Below are 17,565 nucleotides of genomic sequence, written 5' to 3'. Positions count from 1 at the left end.
ATGGGTTATTAATAATCAGAGTTTTGTCCGAGCCAGGTTTAATAGCCTGATGGCTGTGGGGAAGTAGCTATTCCTGAACCTGGTTGTTGCAGTCTTCAGGCTCCTGTACCTTCTACCTGAAGGTAGCAGGGAGATGAGTGTGTGGCCAGGATGGTGTGGGTCTTTGATGATACTGCCAGCCTTTTTGAGGCAGCGACTGCGCGATAGATCCCCTCGATGGAAGGAAGGTCAGAGACGATGATGGACTGGGCAGTTTACTACTTTTTGTAGCCTTTTCCTCTCCAGGGAGCTCAAGTTGCCGAACCAAGCCACGATGTAACTGGTCAGTATGCTCTCGACTGTGCACCTGTAGAAGTTAGAGAGAGTCCTCCTTGACATACCAACTCTCCGTAATCTTCTCAGGAAGTAGAGGCGCTGATGAGCTTTTTTGATAATTGCGTTAGTGTTCTCGGACCAGGAAAGATCTTCAGAGATGTGCACGGCCAGGAATTTGAAGTTCTTGACCCTTTCAACCATCGACCCGTTGATATAAACGGGACTGTGGGACCCCCTCCTACTTCCAAAGTCCACAATCAGTTCCTTGGTTTTGCTGGTGTTGAGGGCCAGGTTATTGTGCTGGCACCATATGGACAGTTGCTCGATCTCTCTTCTATACTCTGACGTCAACTAGAGAGCTGGCCTGACCTCCCATCTACCTCATTGGAGGCCCTCAAACTACCTTGAACTATTCTGCAGAAGGGTCTCGACCGGAAATGTCACCAACTCCTTCTCTCCAGAGATGCCGCCTGTCCCGCTGATGGGACACGTTGGCCGTTGTGGGCAAGTTGGGCTGAAGGGCCTGTTTCCACACTGTATCACTCTATCTGAAATGAGATTGATCCCTGGGATGGCGGGACTGTCATATGAGGAAAGATTGAAAAGACTAGGCTTGTATTCACTGGAGTTTAGAAGGATGAGGGGAGGGGGGATCTGATAGAAACATATAAAATTATAAAAGGACTGGACAAGCTAGATGCAGGAAAAATGTTCCCAATGTTGGGCGAGTCCAGAACCAGGGGCCACACACACAGTCTTAGAATAAAGGGGAGGCCATTTAGGACGGAGGTGAGAAAAAACTTTTTCACCCAGAGAGTTGTGAATTTGTGGAATTCCCTGCCACAGAGGGCAGTGGAGGCCAAGTCACTGGATGGATTTAAGAGAGAGTTAGATAGAGCTCTAGGGGCTAGTGGAGTCAAGGGATATGGGGAGAAGGCAGGCACGGGTTATTGATTGGGGATGATCAGCCATGATCACAATGAATGGCGGTGCTGGCTCGAAGGGCCGAATGGCCTCTTCTAGCACCTATTGTCTATGTTTCTATGTCTTAGCAAATCCAAGGCTACTACCACTGAGGGCAAGACACAGTCTAGCAGCCCCACCTGCAGGTTTACCTCTGAATTACACCCCATCCTGACACACACACACACACAAGGCACACACACAAAATTCTGGAGTAACTCAGCGGGACAGGCAGCATCTCTGGAGAGAAGGGATGGGTGATGTTTCAGACTGAAGAAGGGTGTCGACCCGAAACGTCACCCATTCCTTCTCTCCAGAGATGCTGCCTGTCCCGCTGAGTTACTCCAGCATTCTGTGTCTACCTATCTTCAGGTGTATCATCACATGCTGGATGAGGTACAACTATAATGAAAATCTTGCTCGCAGCAGCTTCACAGGCATGTTGACTTAGACAAGCACGGTGCAGCAGTAGAGTTACTGCCGTACAGAGCCAGAGACGCTGGTTCGATCCTGACTACAGGTGCTGTCTGTACGGAGTTTGCACACTCTCCCTGTTTTCTCCGGTTTTTCCCACACTCCAAAGCCTTGCAGGTTTGTAGGTTAATTGGCTTTGGTAAAAAAAAATGAAATTAGCCCTGGTGTGTGTGTAGGATAGAATTAGTGTACGGGCTGATCGCTGGTCAACAGACAATAGACAATAGGTGCAGGAGTAGGCCATTCGGCCCTTCGAGCCAGCACCGCCATTCAATGTGATCACGGCTGATCATCCAACTCAGTATCCTGTTCCTGCCTTCTCTCCATACCCCCTGATCCCTTTAGCCACAAGGGCCACATCTAACTCCCTCTTAAATATAGCCAATGAACTGTGGCCTCAACTACCTTCTGCGGCAGAGAATTCCACAGATTCACCACTCTCTGTGTGAAAAATGATTATCTCATCTCGGTCCTAAAATACTTCCCCCTTATCCTTAAACTGTGTGACCCCCTTGTTCTGGACTTCCCCAACATCGGGAATAATCTTCCTGCATCTAGCCTGTCCAACCCCTTAAGAATTTTGTAAGTTTCTATAAGACCCCCCCTCAACCTTCTAAATTCTAGCGAGTATAAACCGAGTCTATCCAGTCTTTCTTCATATGAAAGTCCTGACATCCCAGGACTTCCCCAACATCGCTGATCACCCCCAATCAGAGACGGACAGCAAGATGGAGTAAGGCAGCATCTCTGGAGAGAAGGAATGGGTGATGTTTCGGATGGAGACCCTTTCTTCAGGTGATTTGAAGTTAGGGAAGTCCATGCTGAGCTGAGAGCCACTAGGTGGGGCTGTTAGACCACAGGAAGCTCTGGCTGACAACATAGGGACCTGCAGATGCTGGAATCCTGAGAGAAACACAAAGTGCTGGAGGAACCTCAATGGGTTGGGCAGCATCTGCGGAGGGAATGGGCAGGTGACGTTTCGGGGTGGGACCCTTCTTCAGACACTGACTTAAAAATATATATATATTTTTTTAATTATAATTTTATTTATTAGAAGTAAGTACAATACAGTGGTAGCTTTTTACAGGTTCCCAACATTATGTTAACGTATTACATTCTCTGTACAACTTCCTTTTTTTCTTTTTTTTTTAAAGTGAAAAGCTGGAAGAGAAGAAGGAATTAGAGGTAGTAAATACGATACGATAGGGCTTCATTTAACACATGAAGCATGACGTCAAAGTGAATTGAGTGGGAAGGGTTGCGGATTTGCAAAGATTGGGGTGAGGGGGGGGGGGGGGGGGGGAGTCAGTCTCAGTCTACCCCACCACAGAAGGGGGAGGACAATAGACAATAGACAACAGGTGCAGGAGTAGAGGCCATTCGGCCCTTCAAGCCAGCACCACCATTCAATGTGATCATGGCTGATCATCCCCAATCAGTACCCCGTTCCTGCCTTCTTTTTGAATAGCCACAGGGAAGCCACATCTGACCCTAGTGCTAGAAACATAGAAACATGGAAAATAGGTGCAGGAGGAGGCCATTTGGCCCTTCGAGCCAGCACCGCCATTCGCTGTGATCATGGCTGATCATCCCCAATCAATAACCCGTGCCTGCCTTCTCCCCATATCCCTTGACTCCACTAGCCCCTAGAGCTCTATCTAACTCTCTCTTAAATCCATCCAGTGACTTGGCCTCCACCGCCCTCTGTGGCAGGGAATTCCACAAATTCACAACTCTCTGGGTGAAAACGTTTTTTCTCACCTCAGTCTTAAATGACCTCCCCTTTATTCTAAAACTGTGGCCCCTGGTTCTGGACTCGCCCAACATTGGGAACATTTTTCCTGCATCTAGCTTGTCCAGTCCTTTTATAACTTTATATGTTTCTATAAGATCCCCGCTCATCCTTCTAAACTCCAGTAAATACAAGCCTAGTCTTTTCAATCTTTCCTCATATGACAGTCCCGCCATCCCAGGGATCAATCTCATTTCAGATAGAGTGATACTCTAGCCTGCCTTCACCCCATATCCCTTGACTCCACCAGCCCCTAGAGCTCTATCTAACTCTCTCTTAAATCCATCCAGTGACTTGGCCTCCACTGCCCTCTGTGGTAGGGAATTCCACAAATTCACAATGTGTTTCATTTTTATAAGCAAAAGATTGCTTACTGGTTACATGTAGGGTAGAACCAGGGTGTGGGAAGGAACTGCAGGTGCTGGTTTACACCGAAGATAGACGCAAAATGCTGGAGTAACTCAGCGGGACAGGCAGCATCTCTGGAGAGAAGGAATGGGTGACGTTTCAGGTCGAGACTCTTCTTCAGAGTGAAATTGGAGAACTGTTTCAACTGCGAATAAGGTCCTTGCCTGCAGCTAGTAGAGCAGTCCCATCAGTCCACATGAATCAATCACCTCTCCCTCAGTCTAGGCCATTCGGCCCATCAAGTCTACTCTGCCGGTAGACATAAAATGCTGGAGAAACTCAGCGGGTGAGGCAGCATCTATGGAGAGAAGGAATAGGCGACGTTTCGGGTCGAGACCCTTCTTCAGAAAACCTTCAATTTTTTCCAGCATCTGCAGTTTTTTAGAACGGAGGCGGGGAAACACTTTTTCTCACACAGAGAGTGGTGAGTCTGTGGAATTCTCTGCCTCAGAGGGTGGTGGAGGCGGGTTCTCTGAATACTTTCAAGAGAGAGCTAGATAGGGCTCTTAAGAGTCAGGGGATATGGGGAGAAGGCAGGAACGGGGCACTGATTGGGGATGATCAGCCATGATCACATTGAATGGCGGTGCTGGCTCGAAGGGCCGAATGGCCTCCTCCTGCACCTATTGTCTATTGTCGATGATTTATTTCCTTAAACAAGTTTACTCCGCCATTCAACCATGGCTGATCTACCTCTCCCTCGTGTCCCCATTCTCCCCAAAACCCCCCAGACACCCGCACTAATCAAGTATCTATCTATCTCTCTCTGCCTGAAAAAAAATATCTATTGACTTGGCCTCCACAGTTTTTTCTTTGGCCTCACTAAATGCTGTCCTGCGCCTTTAAGTGTTGCATTATCTCGGCAGCTTCAAGGAGGAGCTTCAGACCAGCTTTATAAGGTGGGAAGTTTTTTATTTCGCCAGAATTATTGAACCTTACTTGGGATTGAGACACAGGAGCCTCGCTAGCCAGGAACACCGGATTATTTCCCCCCTCACACCCTCCTCGTTCTCCAGCGAAGTTGGCAAAGATTGAGGGGAGGGAAAAGTTTCTCCAAAAACTTTTTTTGAAACTTTTTTTTTTTACTTCCCCAAAAGTTTGGGGTGGGTAGGTAGGTGGTGAAGGTGTGATTCGATCATGCCTCCTCGAGATCTGTTGGACTATCGTGTGAGATTCGCTCCCCCGGTTCCCCCGCACAAACCCAGGCAAGGCAGCCGGGGCGCAGACCCACAAGAGCGGTTCCTAAAGTGCGTCTTGCTCGGGGACGGTGCGGTGGGTAAAACAAGTCTGGTCGTTAGTTACACCACTAATGGATACCCGACCAAGTACGTCCCAACGGCCTTTGATGACTTCTCAGGTAACATTTTAAACTTGGATCTCGAAGCTGTCCATTTTAATTCTGCTGCTGTTGCTAAAAAAGTTTTAAGTGGGAAAATGTTGCATTTTTTTTAGCTTTTTAAGAATTAATCTCAAATTCTGCTTTCGGATCCAAAATCCAATTGGTAATACCTGTCTGAAAAATACGATTTTTGCCACTTAAAACCATCATTCGTTAGAATTGCTCGCTAGAATTTAGGAGATTGAGGGGGGATCTTATAGAAACTTACAAAATTCTTAAGGGGTTGGACAGGCTAGATGCAGGAAGATTATTCCCAATGTTGGGGAAGTCCAGAACAAGGGGTCACACAGTTTAAGGATAAGGGGGAAATCTTTTAGGACCGAGATGAGGAAAACTATTTCACACAGAGAGTGGTGAATCTGTGGAATTCTTTGCCAAAGATGGTAGTTGAGACCACAGTTCGTTGGCTATATTTAAGAGGGAGTTAGATGTGGCTAAAGGGATCAGGGGGTATGGAGAGAAGGCAGGTACAGGATACCGAGTTGGATGATCAGCCATGATCATATTGAATGGCGGTGCAGGTTCGAAGGGCCGAATGGCCTACTCCTGCACCTATTTTCTATGTTTCTATCAATTAACATTTTTTTAAAATATATACTGAACAGCTTAAAGAATTAAAATTAATACTGAACTCAAGATTAAAACTGGACAGCTTCAACATTAAAATTGTGTTCAAGGTAAATTTGAATACAATTTTAATCTTGAAGCTGTCCAGTTTATTAAAACAAAAAACGTTGGACCTAGCAGCAGAATTTGAGATTATTAATGCTTAATTGGGGAGAAAAAACAATTTTTTGCCACTTAAAACCAGCAATTAACGTTTTTTAAAAACGTTGAGGTACCTAAGGTAAATTTGAACACAATTTTAATCTTGAAACTCCAGTATATGTTAAAAAAATATTTAAAAAAAAGTTAGTTGATACTTTTAAGTGGCAAAAAAACTTGTATTTTTTCAGATTTTTAAGCATTAATAATCTCAAGTTCTGCTACTAGGTCCAAAGTCCACCAGTTTGTTACTTAGACGCGTGTTTGCCAGGTAAATCTGAACACCATTCGTTTAAATCTGGAAGTTGTCCATTTTATGCAAGTGCCCAAAGTTTTTGTGTTTTATTCAGAAATTGTCTTTTTTCAAACTAATTAATCTCACGTTCTGCTGTTGGGTTCTCAATCCAATTGGTCGCATGAGGGGGGGTTTCCTCAGGAAGTTTGAGAGGGGGAAAACGTCTTAATCTTGTAGTTGCCTCGATTTTTTTCCCATCCAAAAAAATGGTGCTTTAAGTGGGAAGTGTTTCATCATTTTGGGGCCCTGGAAGTGAATTCTAAATCCAATCGGTTAGACGATGGGGTTTTTTTTTCTTCAGATATTGTTGGCAATCGTTTTCTACTTGGATCCTGCCCCCTGTTTTTAAAAATCGTGTTTTTATTTAAGTGGTAAAAGGTTTGCATTTTATTTTGAGATTTTAAAAATTATTTTTCAACAATGATCTGGCTCTTGGACTTGGGGCTAAAGGAATCAATGGATAAGGAGGGAAAGCAGGAACGTGGTACTGATTTTAGATGATCAGCCATGATCATATTGAATGTTTAAGAAGGAACTGCAGATGCTGGAAAATCGAAGGTAGACAAAAATGCTGGAGAAACTCAGCATCTATGGAGCGAAGGGAAATGGGCAACGTTTCGGGCCGAGACCCTTAGTCAGAATGTTGGTGCAGGCTCGATGGGCCGAATGGCCTATTCTTACACCTATTTTTCTATATTGGGTTCTAAGTTTAATCGGTAAGATGATGGTTTTTCCACGGGTAGTTTTACACAGCTGCTTTAATCTTGGATCTTGTCTCCCCTCCCTTTAAAAAAAAAAAAAATGTTGGTTTTAAGTGGCAAAAGTTTGTCTTTTATTTAGAATTTTTCTTTTATTTTGAAAAATATTTACCTCGCGTCATGGAATTGGGTTTTATGTCCAATTGGCTAAAGTGGCATAAAGTTCAAAGATTGCAGTAACAATATTGCACAACTTGTGTTAAGAGTCAAAGAGTGATACAGTGTGGAAACAGGCCCTTCGGCACAACTTGCCCACAATGTCCCAGCTACACTAGTCCCACTTGCCTGCGCTTAATCCATATCCCTGCAAACAGAGAAACATAGAAAATAGGTGCAGGAGTAGAGGCCATTTGGCCCTTCGAGCCTGAACCGCCATTCAATATGATCATGGCTGATCATCCAACTCGGTATCCCGTACCTGCCTTCTCTCCATACCCCCTAATCCCTTTAGCCACAAGGGCCACATCTAACTCCCTCTTAAATATAGCCAATGGACTGTGGCCTCAACTACCTTCTGTGGCAGAGAATTCCACAGATTCACCACTCTCTGTGTGAAAAATGTTTTTCTCATCTCGGTCCTAAAAGATTTCCCTCTTATCCTTAAACTGTGACCCCTAGTTCTGGACTTCCCCAACATCGGGAACAATCTTCCTGCATCTAGCCTGTCCAACCACTTAAGAATTTTGTAAGTTTCTATAAGATCCCCCCCTCAATCTTCTAAATTCTAGCGAGTACAAGCCGAGTCTATCCAGTCTTTCTTCATATGAAAGTCCTGACATCCCAGGACTTCCCCAACATCGCTGATCACCCCCAATCTGGACTTCCCCAACATCGGGAACAATCTTCCTGCATCTAGCCTGTCCAACCCCTTAAGAATTTTGTACGTTTCTAGTAGGGCCCCCCTCAATCTTAGGAAGGAAACCTGTCCTATTGATCCTTGTACCTGTCCAACTGTTTATTAAACGATGGATGAGAGTTTGTGGCAGCATGTTCAGCACGTTCATTGTGGGCCAAATGGCCTGTTCTTGTGCTGTGCTTTTCTCGGTTGTCACGTCACGCACTTTGGGAATGTTAGTTTTGTTTGAAATTGCTGAGGTCGGGGCTTCTGACCAGCAGGATCCCTCTGCAATGTAACATTTCCGCTGTAATCCCTTTTTAAACCTTGCCCACAGCCACTGAGCTTCTTGTAATCAGTACCTGTGTCACGATTAACTTTGGCAAAGCTTGCACGTCAATGATTCTGACTGGGTTTTGTTCTTGTATATCATCTGAAGACACAAAGAACTACAGATCTGCAGTAAATCCCTTGGTGCTGGAGGAACTCAGCAGGTCAGGCAAGACCTAGTTTAGTTTGGAGATACAGCCTGGAAACAGACCCTTCAGTTCACAGAGTCCACACTGGCCCACGATTGCCTCTTCACCAGTTCTATCCCACGCATGAGGGACATCTTACCAAAGCCAATTGGTTTCAGCCCGAAACGTTGCCTATTTCCTTCGCTCCATAGATGCTGCTGCACCCGCTGAGTTTCTCCAGCATTTTTGTCTACCTTCGATTTTTCCAGCATCTGCACAGTTCCTTCTTAAACACTTAACCTACAAACCTGTTGCATTCGGAGTGTGGGGGGAAACCTGAGCACTTGGAGTAAACCCACGCAGGTCATGGGAAGAACATGCAAACTCCGCACAGACAGCACTCATGGTCAGGATCGAACCTGGGTCTCTGGCGCTGTGAGGCAGCAACTCTACCGCTGTGCCACTGAAGGAGCAAACTAGTGAGAGAGAGGAGAACTTCACAATAGGCAGCATCTCTGGAGTAACTCGGATGGATAGATGTGTAGGAAGGAACTGCAGATGCTGATTTACACCAAAAACAAACGCAGCATGCTGGAGTAACTCGGCGGGACAAGCAGCATCTATGGAGAGAAGGAATGGGTGATATTTCGGGTCGAGACCCTTCTTCAGACTGGGAGTCGGGGGAGAGAGAGTCTTGAGGGGGGTGTTGAGAAGATTTGTACCAGGGAAATGGAGATGCATTGAACTGCAGATGCTGGAATCTTGAGGCCGACACAAAGTGATTTCTTCAAAATACAGTGTTTAAGAAGGAACTGCAGATGCTGGAAAAATCGAAGGTAGACAAATGCTGGAGAAACTCAGTGGGTGCAGCAGCATCTACGGATCGAAGGAAATAGGCAACGTTTCGGGTCGAGGCCCTTCTTCAGAATACAAAGTGATTTCTTCCAAATAGACAATCTTTGGGAAGATGTGTTGTCTGTTCCCACCAGAGTTGCTGCCTGAACCGCTGAGTTCCTCCAGCACTTTGTGTTTTACTTGGGCTTCCAGCATCTGCAGTTCCTTTTTTCTTTTTGTCTGCTACACTGTGACATCGCCTCGAGGTCTGGCTACTTTGAAGTCGTTCTTCTCTTTTTTCTCTCCTTTTCTCGTTCTCTCTCTCCTAACCCCAGCGCTAGTGTACCGGGATCATTGGTCCGCGCAGACTCGGTGGGCTGAAGGGCCTGTTTCTGAGCTGCATCTCTGAACTAAACTAGTGTGTGTGTGTGTGTGTGTGTGATTTTGTGGTGAGGTCATCTATAACCATATATAACCATATAACAATTACAGCACGGAAACAGGCCATCTCGGCCCTACAAGTCCATGCCGAACAACTTTTTTTCCCCTTAGTCCCACCTGCCTGCACTCGTACCATAACCCTCCATTCCCTTCTCATCCATATGCCTATCCAATTTATTTTTAAATGATACCAATGAACCTGCCTCCACCACTTCCACTGGAAGCTCATTCCACACCGCTACCACTCTCTATCAATGAGCAAGAGGTGTTAAAAAGCATGTTAAAGTGTAAATCAAATTAAGTTGTAACTATGTTAAATTCTTGTTTGACACATTTGGTACAAGGGAGGTGAAGATTCAAGGGTGACTTCATCTAGTTTGACTTTGTGAATGAATTCTGATTATTAACGATGGAAATATTTTTTTTCCATTGAGTCTCGGCAGTTTATCAGTGTTTGCCTAATAATAGCTTTGTGGAACAACCTGTGTGGTGGAGGGAACACAAGAAGTTTAGTTTAGAGATACAGCACGGAAACAGGCCCTTCCTCCCACCGAGATGAGGAAAACATTTTTCACACAGAGAGTGGTGAATCTGTGGAATTCTCTGCCACAGAAGGTAGTTGAGGCCACAGTTCATTGGCTATTTTTAAGAGGGAGTTAGATGTGGCCCTTGTGGCTAAAGGGATCAGGGGGTATGGAGAGAAGGCAGGGATAGGATACTGAGTTGGATGATCAGCCATGATCATATTGAATGGCGGTGCAGGCTCGAAGGGCCGAATGGCCTACTCCTGCACCTAATTTCTATGTGTCTGTCCCAACCAGCGATCCCCGCACACTAACACTATCCTACACCCACTAGGGACAATTTCACATTTACACCAAGCCAATTAACCTACAAACCTGCACGTCTTTGGAGTGTGGGAGGAAACTGAAGTTCTCGGAGAAAACCTACACCCACGGGGAGAACGTGCAAACTCCGTACAGACAGCACCCGTAGTCGGGATCGAACCCGGGTCCCTGGCGCTGTGAGGCAGCAACTCTACCGCTGGGCCACTGTGTTATGCACTGGGATCGGCCAGTGTGTTACTCACCAAGGAGAATGGGGTTGAGAGGGAGGGAGAGATAGATCAGCCATGATTGAATGGTGGAGTAGACCTGATGGGCCGAGTGGCCTAGTTCTGTTCCCCGATCCAATGAGGCGGCCTTTGTCAGAGTCCAGAGTGTTTTATAACAAACAATCATTTTGAGACATTTTAGAAACATTTCTGCAACTTAAATGTTGCAAAAAGTGTTGTTTGTTATATTTTAACATTGATTTGAAACATTTTAACAGATACTTGGATAGGGCAGGTTTAATGGGCCAAGCATAGGCAAGTGTACAGATTTTGTTGCGTGCTAACCAGTCAGCGGAAAGACAAACATGATTACAATCGAGCCGTCCACAGTGTACAGATACATGATAAAGGGAATAACGTTTAGTGCAATAATGTTGGAATAAATATAGTCCATGGAAGAGATGGGATGCTGGAGTAACTCAGTGGGTCAGGCAGTACCTCAGGAGTCTTCACCCACCCATCATTAATCATCATCTGCTTTGATCTGTCATTTTCACACCTTGCCCTTCCCTATCTCTAGTCTTCCTCTCCCCTGACTCTCTCAGTCTGAAGGGCCTCGACCCGTTCCTTCCCTCCAGCGATGCTGCCTGTCCCGCTGAGTTGCGTCCAGCTTTTTGTGGCCACCTTCGCCAGTGGGTTGGTTATTGGATCGATTTTCGGTGCCTAGTTTGTACCAATGTTCCTTCATCACTCTAGCCCCCTGGCACATCCCCAATGTCAAGGCTGGCTACACTTGCCCAGAAGCAAGGGCAATGTCGGCTTCCACCCATCATCTCCCACCACACACACACACACACAGACAGACACACACACACAGACAGACAGACACAGACACACACACACACAGACAGACACACACACACACAGAGACACACACACACACACAGAGACACACACACACACAGAGACACACACACACACAGAGACACACAGACACAGAGACACAGACACACAGAGACACACACACACACAGAGACACACACACACACAGACACACACACACACAGAGACACACACACACAGACACACACACACACACACACACACACACAGACACACACACACACAGCGGGTGTCAGGGAAGGTGAGCAGGCTGTACAAGATCAAATAACTCCATGCAAACCTGCGCTCAGGACAAGCACTTCCTGTACGCGGCTCTTCAAAAGGTTCATGTGTTGTTACAGGTCACTGATACTGGTAGAGAGAGGGGAGGGGGGGAGAGTGGTGGGGGAGATTGAGTTTGTGTGGGGGGGGGGGAGAGAGTGGAAGGGGAGAGTGAGAGTTAGTGGGGGAGAGAGGGGGAGAGTATGGGGGGGGGGGGGGGGGGGGGGAGAGTGGGGGGGAGGAGGAGTGAGAATATTAAAAGCAACAGCTCAGGCATACATGGTGTCAAGCACTGAACAACATGAGAGAGTGGGGGGGGGGAAAGAGTGGGAGATGGGGACGAGGGGGGAGAGAGAGTGTGGGAGGGGAGTGGGAGGGAGAGGGGGGAGATGCTGATGAGGGGGTGGGGACGAGGGGTGGAGGGAGGTCACCACCATCACCACTCTTCTCTTTTTCTTTCTCTTGAAGCCGGCCCCTGCACCCAGAGACCTGTGACCCCGACCCCTCACTCTCCTACCCCTCTGATCTCCCACTGGCAATGTTTGCTCAGCGATTACCCACCACTACTGTCCCGTCCCTGTACACAGTCTAAAGTCTGTGTTTGCATCAGGCCTCACACAATGGAGGAGCAATCAGCCTCATCCAAGGTCTTTGTTGGTTCACATGCTTGATCAATGGTGTTTTATCATTAATAGAAACATAGACATTAGGTGCAGGAGTAGAGGCCATTCGGCCCTTCGAGTCTGCACCATTCGCCATTCAATATGATCATGGCTGATCATCCAACTCAGTATCCCGTACCTGCCTTCTCTCCATACCCCCTGATCCCCTTAGCCACAAGGGCCACATCTAACTCCCTCTTAAATATAGCCAATGAACTGTGTGGCCTCGACTACCCTCTGTGGCAGAGAGTTCCAGAGATTCACCACTCTCTGTGTGAAAAAAGTTCTTCTCATCTCGAGTTTTAAAGGATTTCCCCCTTATCCTTAAGCTGTGACCCCTTGTCCTGGACTTCCCCAACATCGGGAACAATCTTCCTGCATCTAGCCTGTCCAACCCCTTAAGAATTTTGTAAGTTTATTAATGTTTAGTGTTTCCTGAGTTATTCGTAACTGTCACTGTATGTCATGTGGTTACCTGTGGGTGGAGCACCAAGGCAAATTCCTTGTATGTGAATCTTTGGCCAAGTATTTCTCCCCTTTTAACTTTCATTTTCCTATTTTCTCTCTCTCTCTCTTCTCACTTTATTCTCTTTTCTTCCCCCTCTCCACCCTCTTTTTTTCTTTTCCTCTCCTTTTGTTTCTACTTTCTCGTTCCTTCTGCAGGGGGAACTCTACAAGTCAGGCAACATCTCGGGAGGGAGTGGGCAGATGATGATGTTTTGGGTTGGGGGGCCCTTCAGACCTGAAACATCTCCAGTCAGTCCATTCCCTCCACAGAGGCTGCCTGACCCGCTGAGTTCCTATTAAATCTTTCCCCTCTCACCTTAAACCCATGTCCTCTGGTTCTCGATTCCCTTACTCTGTCTAAAAGGTTGGGTGGCGCAGTGGTAGAGTTGCGGCCTTACAGTGCCAGAGACCCGGGTTCGATCCTGACCACGGGTGCTGTCTGTACGGAGTTTGCACGTTCTCCCTGTGACGGCATGAGTATTACTCGGGTGCTCCGGTTTCCTCTGTAGTAACAAGTTTTGGGGCGGGCACCACTGCACCCCGCACAGCGGTAGAGTTGCTGCCTTACAGCACTTGCAGCGTTGGAGACCCGGGTTCGATCCCGACTATGGGTGCTGTCTCTGTGGAGTTTGCATGTTCTCCCCGTGACTTGTGTAGGCTTTCTCTGACACCTTCAGTTTCCTCCCACACTCCAATGACGTGCAGGTTTGTAGGGTTAAATGGTCTGGTATAATTGTAAATTGTCCCTAGTGTGTGTGTGTGTGTGTAGGGGCAGTGTGAATGCGGGGATCGCTGGTCGGCACAGGCTCGATGGGCTGAAGGGCCTGTTTCAGCGCTGTATCTTTAAAAAAACAACTCTCGTTGGGCAAAGTGCTTTACATTTGTACAGAATATAACACTGCAATCGTGTCCGCAGATGCTGTTTTATTAAAGCCAGTTGATAAAATTCTGCAATCTTTGGGTTATCACGTGAAGTGATCTAACGGAGACTTTTTTACTTGCAGCCGTCGTTCAAGTTGACGGGACCCCTATCCGACTACAGCTCTGCGACACAGCTGGCCAAGTGAGTATTGCCACTCACCAGTCGTCCATTCACACAGCGAGCTTAGCAGGATGACCGGGGACCTCATTGAAGATTGGCGAATAGTGGAAGGCCAGGATAGAGCGGATGTGGAGAAGATGTCTCCACTAGTGGGAGAGTCCAGGATCAGAGGGCACAGCCTCCAAATAAAGGAGATGAGGAGGGATTTCTTTAGCCCGAGGGTGGTGAATCTGTGGAATTCATTGCCACAGGTGGCTGTCAATAGATATAGATATTTTAAGGCAGAGGTAGATAGATTCTTGATTAGTGAGGCTTTTGAGGGTTATGGGGAGAAGGCAGGAGAATGGGGTTGAGAGGGAAAGAGATGATTGAGTGGCGGAGTAGACGCGATGGGCTGAATGGACCTATGAAGGCCTAGAGGAGGGATTTTGGACTGGAGTTGCCCCATAATCTGGCATTAATCGGGCCACGGAGCAACTGAAGATGGACACAAAATGCTGGAGCAACTCAGCGGGACAGGCAGCATCTGTGGAGAGAAGGAATGTGGGAGCAAATGCTTGAGTGTGGGAGGAAACCGGGGAAAGCGGGGAGCAGGTCACGGGGAGAACGTGCAAACTCCGTACAGACAGCATTTATAGTCGGGATCGGACCCGGGTCTCTGGCGCTGTGGGGCAGCAACTCTGGCGCTGTGACAGCCAGCCTGTGTGGCCACAGCACTGACCTCTCCCCCCCTCTTCTCCCCTCTTCTCCCCCCTTCTCTTCCCCTCTCCCCCTCTTCCCCCCTTCTCCCCCTCGTCCTCTTCTCCCCTCTCTCCTCCCCCTCTCTCCCCTCTTCTCCCCTCTTCTCCCCTCTCTCCCCCTCTTCTCCCCCTTCTCTCCCCCTCTTCCTCCCTCTTCCCCCTCTTCTCCCCTCTCCCCCCTCTTCTCCCCCTCCTTCCTCCCTTCTCCCCCCTCCCCCCCTTCTCCTCCCTCTCCCTCTTCTCCCCCCTCTCCCCCCTTCCTCTCCTCTTCTCCCCCCTCTCCCCCCTTCTCTCCCCCCCTCTCCCCCCTCTCCCCCTCTCCCCCCCCATTCTCCCCCCGCCCCTCCCCCCCTCTCCCCCCCTCTCCCCCCTCCTCCCCTCTTTCTTCTCCTCTCTCCCCCCCTCCCTCTCCCCTCCTCCCCCCCCTTCCTCCCCTCTCCCCCCCTCCTCCCTCCCCCCCCTCCCCCCCTCTCCCCCCTCTCCCCCCCCTCTCCCCCCTTCTCCCCCTCTCCCCCCTCTCCCCCTTCTCCCCCCTTCTCCCCCCTCTCCCCCCTTCTCCCCCCTCTCCCCCTTCCCCCTCCCCCTTCTCCTCCCCCCTTCTCCCCCCCCTCTCCCCCTTCTCCCCCCTTCTCCCCCCTTCTCCTCCCCCTCCCCCCCTCCCCTCATTACCTCCCGAGTTTGACAAGCTGCGGACACTTCTGCTACAAGCTGCGCCATTTCTGCTACCACAAGTCCGCCGTTTTCCTGCTGTGCTTCAGCGTAGTCAGCCCGTCCTCGTACCAAAACGTGGTGGAGAAGTGGATGCCGGAGATCCGTGCCCACTGCCCCGCTGCCCCCGTGCTGCTGGTGGGCACGCAGTGTGACCTGCGCGGGGACGTCAAGGTCCTGATCGAGCTGGCCGCCTGCCGGGAGAAGCCGGTGTCCGCTGCCGACGCCCGCGGCCTGGCGGAGAAAATCGGCGCCGTTGCCTACGTGGAGTGCTCCTCCCTCACCCAGAAGAACCTGAAGGACGTCTTCGACCTGGCCATCGTGTGCGGGCTGCGGCAGGTGGACCGCCAAGTGGCCGGAGAGCGCAAGATGAAGGCGCTGACCGCCAACAAAATGAGGACCCTCTCGAGATCGTGGTGGAAGAAATACATCTGTGTTATTTGAACATAGAAACATAGAAAATAGGTGCAGGAGTAGAGGCCATTCGGCCCTTCGAGCCTGCACCGCCATTCGATATGATCATCCAACTCAATATCCCATCCCTGCCTTCTCTCCACTATGGAGTCCCGGTTGCCAAACATAGAAACATAGACAATAGGTGCAGGAGTAGGGCCATTCGGCCCTTCGAGCCTGCACCATTCGCCATTCAATATGATCATGGCTGATCATCCAACTCAGTATCCTGTACCTGCCTTCTCTCCATACCCCCTGATCCCTTTAGCCACAAGGACCACATCTAACTCCCTCTTAAATATAGCCAATGAACTGTGTGGCCTCAACTGGCAGAGAATTCCACAGATTCACCACTCTCTGTGTGAAAAATGATTTTCTCATCTCGGTCCTAAAAGATTTCCCCCTTATCCTTAAACTGTGTGACCCCCTTGTTCTGGACTTCCCCAACATCGGGAACAATCTTCCTGCATCTAGCCTGTCCAACCCCTTAAGAATTTTGTACGTTTCTATAAGATCCCCCCTCAATCTTCTAAATTCTAACGTGTACATTAGGGAGGGGGGGGGGGGGGGGGGGCAATGGGGAGGGGGGGGTCGCGTGGATAGGGGTGACCAAGATGTGTCAATGGTTCTTTAGACATGCCGTCTGGGAATGCTGGAGTCCTGGGTAGACAAAGTGCTGGAGAAACTCAGCGGGTGCAGCAGCATCTATGGAGCGAAGGAAATAGGCAAAAACGGAAGGGTTTCGGCCCGAAACGTTGCCTATTTCCTTCAGGGTTTCAGCCCCAAACGTTGCCTATTTCCTGTGCTCCATAGATGCTGCCTCGCCCACTGAGTTTCTCCAGCATTTTTTCCTTTGATTTTTCCCGCATCTGCAGTTCTTTCTTAAATATTGGACCTGGATATGCTTTGGGTAGTATGTGGAACGTGGATAATATTGCCATGGGCAATAATCCTTCAATGCTAATGTTGGTCCAGAAAACTGTGTGTTTCATTTGAGGACTTTTTTGATAATGCTCTGTGTTTCTTTCTTTCCCCCACCCCCTTCCCCCCCCCCCCCCCCCACTCCCCCCCCCCCCCCTCCCCCCCCCCACCCCCCCACCCCACTCTGAAAGTAATTATTGGGACAAGAGAGGCCCCGTATCTCCACATTTGGTCTCTGCTAAGATAAGTTGTACTGTGTCCATGGCTACCCCAGCAACCGGCCTTGACTGGACTGGGATAACACAAACACCTTGGGATAGCTTACGCAGCGATAGCGATCACCGACCATACAAGAACCAGCAGTACCGTAACCCCGGGCAACCAGGAAGACAAGCCAACACTCAGTTGAAAAAGGCCTTGGGGTAAAATTGCCACTGGGCGCGGGCGGGGCCTTGCTGGGTAAAACTCTCGCCAATTTTATTTTTATAAAGTCGACTTTAACAAGATTGCTGAGATTTAAATGCAGCAGTGTGCTCCTGCTACTGTTGGACTTCTGCCTCGTTGAGCTTTAAGAGTC

General features: G+C 48.6%; 1 protein-coding gene across 1 annotated transcript; it reads left to right on the top strand.

Moving 5' to 3' along the window:
• The first annotated feature begins 4,845 nt into the window (after positions 1-4,845).
• rhoub (ras homolog family member Ub) lies at positions 4,846-16,608 on the top strand. Its single transcript, XM_055663668.1, has 3 exons — positions 4,846-5,309; positions 14,129-14,197; positions 15,610-16,608. The coding sequence occupies exons 1-3, from the start codon at positions 5,090-5,092 to the stop codon at positions 16,056-16,058; spliced, it is 738 nt and encodes a 245-aa protein (XP_055519643.1). The 5' UTR covers positions 4,846-5,089; the 3' UTR covers positions 16,059-16,608.
• The last annotated feature ends 957 nt before the right edge of the window (positions 16,609-17,565 follow it).

Source organism: Leucoraja erinacea, chromosome 38 (genome assembly GCF_028641065.1).
Source record: "Leucoraja erinacea ecotype New England chromosome 38, Leri_hhj_1, whole genome shotgun sequence".
NCBI lineage: Eukaryota > Metazoa > Chordata > Chondrichthyes > Rajiformes > Rajidae > Leucoraja > Leucoraja erinaceus.
The sequence above is the reverse complement of the archived record's forward strand: the minus strand, read 5'-3'. Positions and strand labels throughout refer to the sequence as shown.

Excerpts from the sequence above, each read along its gene's own strand:
- rhoub (XM_055663668.1), top strand. The coding sequence starts at position 5,090 with ATGCCTCCTCGAGATCTGTTGGACTATCGTGTGAGATTCGCTCCCCCG. Across the intron at positions 5,310-14,128 it reads GGCCTTTGATGACTTCTCAG|CCGTCGTTCAAGTTGACGGG; the intron begins GTAACATTTTAA and ends TTTTACTTGCAG. Across the intron at positions 14,198-15,609 it reads AGCTGGCCAAGTGAGTATTG|ACAAGCTGCGCCATTTCTGC; the intron begins CCACTCACCAGT and ends GACACTTCTGCT.